The sequence below is a fragment of the Meleagris gallopavo genome, chromosome 4, assembly GCF_000146605.3.
Source record: "Meleagris gallopavo isolate NT-WF06-2002-E0010 breed Aviagen turkey brand Nicholas breeding stock chromosome 4, Turkey_5.1, whole genome shotgun sequence".
In the NCBI taxonomy this organism is placed as follows: domain Eukaryota; kingdom Metazoa; phylum Chordata; class Aves; order Galliformes; family Phasianidae; genus Meleagris; species Meleagris gallopavo.
In genome coordinates this window covers 59885505-59896262 of record NC_015014.2, presented here as the reverse complement: position 1 = coordinate 59896262, position 10758 = coordinate 59885505, and the positions used below count along the sequence as shown (strand labels likewise).

General features: G+C 33.8%; 1 protein-coding gene across 1 annotated transcript in view; it reads right to left on the bottom strand.

The window, feature by feature from the left end:
* Window positions 1-62: 62 nt before the first annotated feature.
* Window positions 63-10758, bottom strand: part of LOC104910843 (DNA excision repair protein ERCC-6-like 2) — a 21179-nt gene continuing 10483 nt past the window's right edge. Inside the window, exons 2-8 of the mRNA XM_031553288.1 lie at window positions 8524-8672; window positions 7036-7162; window positions 6577-6729; window positions 4957-5037; window positions 2726-3923; window positions 1857-2011; window positions 63-255 (exon numbers count right to left, since the gene is read on the bottom strand). Coding sequence (XP_031409148.1) covers window positions 115-255; window positions 1857-2011; window positions 2726-3923; window positions 4957-5037; window positions 6577-6729; window positions 7036-7162; window positions 8524-8672 — 2004 coding nt within the window. The 3' untranslated portion in view covers window positions 63-114. The remainder of the gene's footprint in view (window positions 256-1856; window positions 2012-2725; window positions 3924-4956; window positions 5038-6576; window positions 6730-7035; window positions 7163-8523; window positions 8673-10758) is intronic.

Sequence of the window (10758 nt, the reverse complement as noted above, 5' to 3'; positions counted from 1 at the left end):
AATTATTTCTCTAAGATAGTGATGTAATATTAAAAATAAAGTGTAATTGTTTTAAATTCCATGTAATAACATTTTAATCTGTTAAATTTAATTTAAAAAAAATTCTACTTGAAATCAGCAATTTTTAAAGGACAAAACTATTAGTTGCTCAGATATGTTCTGCCTTAAACCGACGAGAAACAAATGAAAAATGATGATGGCTGAAACAAAAACACTGATGTTTCTCTCAGAGGAATGTTTTTCAGGGAACATCTTCTGAAATTAAAATAATGAAGAAAGAAAAATATTAGCAGTAGTTTTTAGGTAGATAATTTTTCAAAGATTTCTATGAGTCTATAATGGCTCTTTCTCAAAGTAGAGAACAAGGAATTCCAAGATTCACATTTAAGAAAAGGCAGTGATTTAGGGAATATTTCTAGAGTAATGCCTCCATGTCAAAGTAAGACAAACAAATGAAATCAAGAGGCTAGCTTTTCCATAATTACTGATATGTTTTTTTTTTCTTGCCTAATTTGGTCTCCAAGAGAACTGCTGTTACTGTTGCTTCCAAAATGCCTTAAACTGATTGACAAGTAAATCAAAATAAATTAATTTACGATACTTGTAAGTCATACAAACTTTAGGTAATAGAACGTAAGTTACACAAACAACACAACTGAACTCCCTCAAAATAGTTTTGGAGATATGTGGATCAACAGACACTTGCACAAAGTAGTCCCTTAAAAGTATTAATTTATTTATATTGGATTTTATTTATGTTGCCAGCCACTGTCATTAAATAAGCGTCTTTTCACAGTATTCCTGAGTATTTTTGACCTGCTTTTCTGTTTAGAAAGGACAATCTAATGCAAATGTGCTACAATTGAAGAGGCTTCACTTTTACTGGCTGGTCTGGTCTGATCTTTCCAGTGTAAAAATCCCTGCTAATGGCTCAACTAATTACGTACATCAGCAACACTGGAAGAAATTCTTCTAGCCACTGCAGATGTTCAACACTCCAAATGACAAAGTCTGTCATTTCTGTAATGATTGTCAGAATGTTTGTGAAGACTGAACTGCATATCCATCAATTACTCATTCTATGTCTGTGCCTTAAGTTGTTAATCAGCCCAGAATACTGCAAATATTTATCACAAGGCAAACAACAGCGAAGTGTCCAGATAATTAGAGTAGATTAAAACTATTATATAATAAGAAGAAAACCATACAAACTATACCTGAATTTATTCTGGACTTTATGTATTCCACATGTAATTAAACAAAATGCGTGACCAATGAAAACCACAAAATATGTATTTTGCTGCAAGAGTACTCTCACTGAACTCCAGTTTTATATTTCAGACATTAAGGACAGCCTACAGTGACCATTAATTTAACACATTATAGCAACCATGTTTCCAGCCTAAAAAAAGAAAAAGAAAAGCTTCAATCTGACTTGCGTTTGACTTTCTATGCCACAGAGATTCCCAGATGTGCCGTGGAAAGTACAATTTTTGTTCACTAGATCTAGCTAAAACTGAAGATTTTGAAGTTTCAAATCACACCAAGATGGCACAGAATCTGATTACAAATACTACTCAGTCTTTACTCCTACCATTACTCTCACAAAAATCACACAGAGGGTACTATGCTGCACAATTCTCAACTCTTTCAGAGCTGACTAATGTGAAAACAAAACAAAAAAACCCACAAAGGTAATTTATTGGACCATTATTTGAGCCTCCTCCTCCTCCTCGTCCAGTGACACTGAGCATTCATGGTGGCCATTAACAGAAAAACAAGTTTGTTAGACTTTTTATGATGAAAAATGAGGATACAAATAGAATGAAAAACATTTCCCAAACATTTATCTTTACCTTGGCACTACAGACTGCTATATTAGCAGGGAGCTGGGAAAACTGCTTCAACTCAAATACATCTCGCATTGCCCACCGGCTCAAGTGATTCTCAGCCTTGCTTGATCCAACCACATTCTGATTTGAGTGCACATACGCCACTTCTTGAACCCCATCTGATATATCAGATGAAAAAGATAGAAGATTTTGGTTATTCCAAAACTCTCAAGATACACAGTTACACTCAAGAAAGATACTACCATTAATTAATCATTAAGTTTTATTTGAAACTTGTAACTTTTGCTACAATTTCATTCAACACTAGGTTTCTCAGCTCTCTTAAATTAAGAACAATCATCAACTTTATCCAGATAGTTTAATGCTACTGCTGCCATTTCATTACGGGGCTTCTTCAGATAGAGAAAGAATAAATTTCAAAGCATCTATTGTTTAATGGCTAAAATACTTGTGTTTAAAGATAAGTCAATAATGAAATGAAATCTTGCACATGGTACTTCAAACTCTCAAGTCACACACAATTAAAAACTTAGGAAAATAAAAAATCCATACCATCCCAGTCCAGACTTTTATAGTTTAAGTATTTAAATTTGTGAATTCTTAATTAAACATCTATCTTAGCATCTTTCAACAGACAAGTAAATATTCAACAAAATATTACAGAGAAGCCCATTTCCTTGGAAGATAGAATAGTTAGACTAACAGGTAAAAAGAGCAACAGAGACATTATTAAGTAAGTTAACAATGCGTTTATTAGTCTATTTTAACAAAATGATATATAGAAGGAAGAACTTAATCTGCAGCAGAGACACTACTATTTAAGATTAAAAAAAAACAAAACAAAAAAACAAGGAAGTTAAGTGATTAGTTACCTAAATATCTGTCCATTGATTCCACATTTTGATTCTGATGGTCAAACTGAGCTCCATGTGTATAACTCCTATGCACAGCATAATTGCCAGACTTCATCTGTGCAATGGTGCGCATCCCATCCTGAATAGGATGGAGCATTTTAGATCTGACCTGAACTCCGCATCTCTGGTTTTTACATTTACAGCTTTTTTCTCGAGTATGAGTTTTTTCAACCTGTAAGTTATCTTCAAAGGATGAAAATTCATCTATATACTGAGAATCACTTCCTCTTTCTTTCTTCCAAGGCTTCTTCCTTTGAGGCAGAGATTTTGAGAATCTGCCTAGTGCATTGCTTTGTGTATGCCTTTGTTTCCCTTTCATGAAGCTAAATGTTCTTAACTTTCCTGACTTGGAGTGACAGGGAATTTCAATATCATCAGACTCATCACTTATGTCGCTTGCACCTTTCAAATCTATTGCGCTGTTTTTCATGCTTTTAAAAGACATGATTTTGCTGAAATTTGATTCGGTACTATGAAATTGTCTACATTCTTCCTTAAGTACAAACTCATTTTTTTCTTTTAGTGACTCTTCACAATTTTCAGATCCTGTAGTCTGTATTTCAATTTTTTTAGTATGCATTGCTTGGGGACCTGCTGGAAATTGGGTAGGAAAGATGACATCACAATTTTCTTCAGAACTGCTTTCAGTTTCCATTACTACATCACTTTGCCTTGAAATGCATAGATCCTCATTTTCTCTGTCCACCTCTTCTTCAGAGTCTGATAAAACAAGACAATCTGCTTTATGCATGTCTTGTTTATCAGTTCCATTTGGTAACTGAGCAGTTTTCCTGTGCTCCAAAATATGCACACAGCTTTCATATTTCTGAACATAATCACACTTGCTGTTGATACGTGCTCTTATAGCCTGGCCATCAGAACCTGAATGGTGAGAGTCATTATTATTACCACTTCTTTTGGTAGCTTCAGTTTCTCTCTGCAACAAGTTAGAGAATCTACATTGCACTAAGGAAAGCTGTCTCTTTGCTATCATTAAATTATTTGCACTGCAAGACTTCTTTCTGTTAGTTTTTTTCATGGAAATTTCCAGAATATCATCATCACTAAAATAATCATGAAAATCAGTTTCTTCTCTCTCTAACTGCGCTTTAGTGCTTGAAGGACCTCTAGTTCCCCCACAATCTGGTTGTTCACACTGAAAAGAAAAAAAAAAAGGAACAATTACTTACACCAGGTAGATAGTGGAAAGTTTGGCAGATCAAAGTCGTAAGCAGAACAATAATGAAGATAACAATAAAAAATTATGTTTTCAGATAAAGTATACTTCTGACTGCTAAAACAACTTCCGTTTTCCCAATCCACACCAGTATTTTTTTTTCAAAGTTTGTTGCATCTTTTCATCTTTTAAAAGTTTGAAAAGTGACCTCACGATGCATGCATTAATACTGTGCAAAGATATTTTTTAAGAATACATCAGAGCACAATGGCAAACCTCCTTGTATATGGTTACTAACATTTTAAAAGAGCTACAAGTATTTAAAACTCTGCTCTAAAATTATTTGGGGCACACTGAAATTTAACAAAAATTACCTTGAGGCAACCTTAACACACAGAAAATACAGCTCCAAAACTGTGTATTTCTGTGACAAAAAAATACGACAAATGGAAATACAAACTTCTGCCCATGCAGAGAAGTTTTACAAATTAAAATCAATATAACCTTGCTTACAAGGAAGTATTTAACATACACTAAAAAAGTTTATGTTTAAGACCATTTCAAGGCCATGACCATACATCAACTGCATTCCCCACCTTAATTAAGTAACCAAAAATCTTCCAAAAAATAGTAGGTGCAAGATTCTCAAATAACTTCTTGGTCAAAAGGCTTTTATGTTGTATCAGGTTTTAAGACACTACTGAGCAATTATTCAGTCAATAAAGTTGCTCTGTAATAGTATATTAGCGAAACCTTCATTAAGAATGACAATACCTAAGTATCGTAAAGATCACAGAATACTGTAATGACAGACGTTAAGAATACACGATTTTAAATACAGAAAAGTGGGACATTTAATGCTTCAAAATAAGTAAAACAATGGGCAAACAGACAATAAAACATGGCAACTGCAGTCTCAGACAAAAGCATTACCAGCCTCACAGTATACTACTGCTGGTGTTAGACTACACAGACTTTCATGCTCTGCTTTGTATCCCACAAAGTATCTCACATTTTCTGAACTGCTCTGAGGAGGTTCTTCTTTTAACAAAGTAGTCACTGTCATGACTCCAGCTTCTACTTGTCCTTCCCTCTAAAAGAATGAAAAAATACATATGTAAGTAAAACAGCACCTGTTCAAGATAATGAAGGCAAGCCTAGCAAAAAAAAAAAAAACATATATAATTTTTACTACAGAGGTATAAGTATCAAAAGCACAATCACCAAACCTCAGAAAAGGTTTTGCATTTTGACAATAAATTTTCTGCTGTTTCAACTCAACCCATAACCTGCAGGACAACTTACATACTGCAAAAATTGCATCTTATGCATACACTGTTTTTGAATTATTTTTTTTTTTCCACAGCAGAACAGCTGCTACAATCGTCATATTAGATGCCATATTATAATTCATATTTTATTTAGATAATATTTGAGCTAAATATCCCCAAATCACATCTTGTCATGTCTTCATTTTACTCTTCTGCCTTGCATGGTATGCTTATACTGCTATTGCACATTATTATTGCACAAGCTTCTCTCCAGCCTCCTCATATGTACATCACTCTGAAAGTAATGCCGCCTATTTATTTCCATGGAAACTATAATAAAGAACACAATAATACTATTTAATAGAGCAGCAAATTCTCATCTACAAAACACTATTTTCCAACATAGGTACCACCATTAGCTATGCATTTTTGCCAAGAGGAGCCTGCATGCTATGCTTGTAAAAATATGCACCAGCAGAAGCAACCACTGGCATTGTTGCTAAAATACACTACTCACTACCTCACTGTGCTTGCATGTTTGGTCTCCATAAACATTCAGCAAGTGTCAATAAAGGTCAATGGCTGCCACTTTTTCCCTACAGAGGAATTCAGTTTTGCTCCATAAGCATTTCCATGTCAGACATCACCATTTTGTCAGACTTCCCCTTTGCTGCAATCTGCCACATGACAAAAAAAAATGTAACAAACTATCAGTGGGAAGGTTCAATTTTCTACTGTCACAACACCAACATCCATCTCTAATATCACGAGCCAATAAAGTAACATAGGAGGCATTACTTTCAGAGCAACCTCATAGTATTGGAATTGAACAATATAAAAGGAAAGATAGAAAAAAGGCTAGAATAAAATTCCAAGAAGAAACTTTGTTGCAACAAAGATGCAGAATAGAAAGAAATATATATAATACACATACTTAAAATGGATTTGCACTGGAACTGGGCCAATAGTCTTTTAAAACTTAAAGTCTCAGTTGTACATCTCCTTCCTGTACTTTTTTCTTATAATAAAGCCTTATAAAATATATTTTATTAAGCAGTTTTTGCTTAAATATAAATATAACAATATTTTACAATGGGAATTGTTGCTTGAAAGGTCAGTTTAAGCTGACTGATGAATAAAACTTATCCATGCATGAAGTTTTTATTGTTTGTTTCATGCAGAGGAGTTTTTCTGGCATAAATCAGAGAGAAATTAGGAGGTCTACTACACAGACAATTACTGTTTCAGTTTCACCATTCTGTTTTATAAAGTGCTTCCATTTGAAATTACGACAAAATACTTCAAATAGAAAGAAATAACATAAAACAAATACTGCAAAGCAAAAGTGAAAGACTTCACACCTCCAGGATGTCTTTAGTAAGACAAGACCCATGAGTCCTAAGTTTGAAAAGGTTATGGATGCCGAAAAGTTCTCCTTGATGCTCCTTTGATCCTTGCACTGCCTCGAAATATCGCTTAGCATTTTCACTTCCAACCACTGCACAGTGAAGTTGCTAAAACAGAGCAACACAAGAGATTTCAGAAGTGTTTATTCCACTAATACATTAGAATTTCCTGGCATCTATGTCATATACGCATCCTCAATTGAAGAAGGCAGAAATTCCTATCTTGCTTTCATTTCTCTGGCAGATGTTGATACAATAGACAGTGGTAGAGTATGAACATGCTTGGTTTTATAGTATAAGAATACTAAAGATATCTTTACAGTCTTTTACCTCACTGTTATAACAGAAATCTGCTATAGAAACTACTAACAACTCTCTGTATCTTGACTACTTATCTTTCCTCAATACTAATACTGATTTGAATAGTTTCTGAACTTTACCTGCTTGTAAAACTTGCCGTAAGTACATCATCTCCTCCACAGTTCCCAAGGATATCAGTCTAAACACTTTAACATCTTTGCATTGACCAATCCTGTAAGCTCTGCAGAAAAAAGTGGATTATAAAAAAAATGGATTATTAAGAATAGATTAAATGGATTATTAAAAAGAAATGGATTATTAAAAAATATATATTTTTTAATTAGTAAAGAACAAAAGAGCTTTTATGGTAGTAAAATAAGAATCACCATTACAACAAAACGAGTACTCTAAACCAATTTGATTTAAAAAAAAAACAGAATTCCATATGCCTTTTCTCCTTCTCCTCCTCATTTTCCCAGTAGTTCGTTCTCTTTTCCTTTTTCTTTAGTTTTCTGTTTCTCTTCTCAGGTCTATTTAGTTGCAAAGGGTTTCATGCCTTGTATCACAATGTTTACCTATTGAGAAAACCTCCAGTATTTCTTCAGGGTCTTTTTTTTTCCTCCACCTGCATCTGGTCTTGCACAAGACATTACTGTATTTGCATTATATATACAAGTTATATCATGAATTACTTGCAGCAGTCTGTTCTTTCTTAAAAAGCACTTTACAAGTCGCAACATCATAAAAACAACTAACAGACAGGCAGTAAAGTATCTAAATAGTGAATTCTGAGACTTCTAATAGATTATATTCAAAACCTCATTTTCAAAAATTCATGAGGGGACAAACCATTTTATGGCTATGTGATCTTTCTCTTCAAAGACAGTCTTTTCCAATAGCAATTATTTCTGATATATGAGTGCACATAAATTTCTTTTAGAGATCAGAAAAACTTGAAAATAGAATTATATAATTGGATGGGACAATACAAACAAGTTCATTTCTGCTCATGAAAAAAATATAGATCTACTGAATTTTGAAGGCTGTCAATATTCTTTTACTTCAGCAATTCAAATGTTTGTCCTGAACTCCTAGTGGAGTTTGGGACAGGCTCTTGTAGTCAGAGCCTGAAAAAAAACATGCAAATTCCTAGAAATATTCCAGAATGGCATAATTTCAGACATGAAAGGGAGTGCTGGTAAAAGACTCATCTACACAGGGATGAGGTAAAAAAAATAAACAAATGTTTTTCTTAAAGGAATCTGGAATTCATAACATCACTCAAACTAGGGTCCACTACAATGTACTTGCCTTGAAAAACATAGGAAAAATGTCATCTGGCTATACATATGCACTTGTTCTTAAGAGATCACAAAAAGTTACAAAAACTATAAAATATTTTTTGGAACCCGCTAAAAAGGTGCCATAAAAATAAAATAGAAAATAAGATGAAATTCAGGGTTAAAAACAAGAATATCAAAGGTAAAAAAATGAACTGGATAATCAGACCTTCCTTTAAGAAAATCTTAGCTGGACAACCAGGTTACATAAACAAAACAGAAGAAAAGAACACAGACCAAGTTATGCATTTTGAAAACATACCTGTCAATAGCTTGAAGATCATTTGCTGGGTTCCACGTTGGATCAAACAATATAACAACATTGGCACCAACAAAATTAAGCCCCAATCCACCAGCCCTAGTAACATAAAAATGATACAAAAATAAACAAAAAAACACTGTTGTTTTAGTCTATTACGTACATACAAGCATATTCTTCCCTGACATAATATAACAGCACAAAAATAGCAGGGTACAGCTTTGTGTTAATGAAGACATGATAACAAACAAGCACTGTTGTAAAATGTCAATTTCTCACTCAAATAGCAAGATGACTGTGAACTACATGACTTAGCAAGTCACAGCCAACTGCCATTACCTCCACTACAGTAGAGAATACTGAAACTCATAACCATTTTAATGCCAGTTAACATTATAGATGCATGACATACAAGTATAGTTTAAATTAAGAGGGACTTGAGAGTCTGCATGACATTTTATTTCCCTTAATCCCTGCACAGTTTTGAAAATAGTACCATATATCTTTCTCTACATTATGACCATTTTAATGAGTTGCATGTAGAAAAATAGACTTGTGACAGTTTATTTGTACCGTATTAAAACAACTGTTGAAAACACAGTTGTTCACACAGTTGTATATGAGCAGTTCTTGGACAAGTCATCAAAAAGTCATTTAAGAAAATTTACTACTGCAGGGTGAGAGTTGCAAAGGTACTACTTACTTCATATTCAAATATTCAACCCCTGCGGCATGCTTACAGGTAAAGCCAGCAAGACAGCAAAGAATTTGAGCATCTGCTTAAACTGAGTTAAGTACTTAACGCTCTTGATGAATCCAACAAAATTGCTCAATTACTTGATTTGCATGCACACAGCTGTACCATTTGATAGAAATCACAGTGAAGAAAATACTATTTTCCAGTTGCAAAACAAGCAAATACTGTAAATTTTTTTATACTGGCTCAAGTGGTATTAAAAAAAATCCACATTCTTACAAAAAGGCAAAAGCTCTTCTACAACTACCCGCTAAATAATAGTATTTAACTTCTACACCAACTACTTACACTGTCATAGGTGGCACTAATTTCATAAGTGCTATTTTCTCCATTACATATGGCAAAACTGAGAAAGCCAACTCAATTTAACTACCAAGCAACTGTTTTTAATAGATTATTTTATATTCTGCATACTTAAAGCAGTGGGAGAGGTAAAGTTTACAAGGAAGTGAATGAACGGAGACAGAAACCAAGACAAAATAGAGTCCCACCATATTCCATGAAAGCCATGAGATACATATATTTTTAAACGCAAATACTGCCGTGGCTTATCCCTACCACGTGTGCTTTAGTGTTAATAAAATCTGGAAAGAGGATATAGAAACCTGACAGTATTAATGGAGGTTTCTGGAAAACTAGCATTCTTGGTTTTAAACACTGAATAAAAATATTTGTGTTTTTTTCCAAATAACTTACTGTTCTTCAGAATTTTGGTGTATTCTTTTTAGTGAGTGCAGAATTCAGATTCCCACCTGCCAAGCCAACTCTGCAGTCAGACTAAAGAATAAGTCAACATAGTTTCCTGAACACTTTCACGCACACACAAAAAAAACAGTATTTGGAGCTAGAATACTAATTAAATTTCAGTGAAAAGCCCTAGTGAAAGTAAAACAGACATAAGTAAAAATAAAAAACATAAAAATAACTAAATAGGATATTTAGTTTTATACAGATTTTATCTTTCAACACTTCTACATTTGCCATATAAATTCAATACTCCAAAAAGAAAATCCAATGAGTCTTCTAATGTACAGATGTAGTAATTCCTCGCTGTCTTCAGGGACAAGGGGGAATTCACCAAGGTCTTAGGGAAGCTAATGGCCATAATCTGCAACTGAGTGAGGTTATAAGCAAAGTTGCATGACCAGCACCACAAATCACCTCATAACCCTACCTGCATGCTTCAGAGGGTATCCAAGGACTGTTGTAAGATGTCTTTGCACTGTTTTTTAAGATCATGTCTGACTTCTATTTAAATGGGGTTAGTGTGGACCTTTCTACATAACTCACAACTTTCATCAAAGGACAGAAATAGCAGTACAGATAAACACATGACTGCATGTTTCACACAGCTCCACTCCCATTCTCCCTAAGCAGGAAGATGTAAGTTTATCTCAGTTCTCTTTATACCTTTATCTGGTATCTGAATTCATGTAAAATAAAATATGGAGGTAACAAAAATAACAAATCAATAAACAATA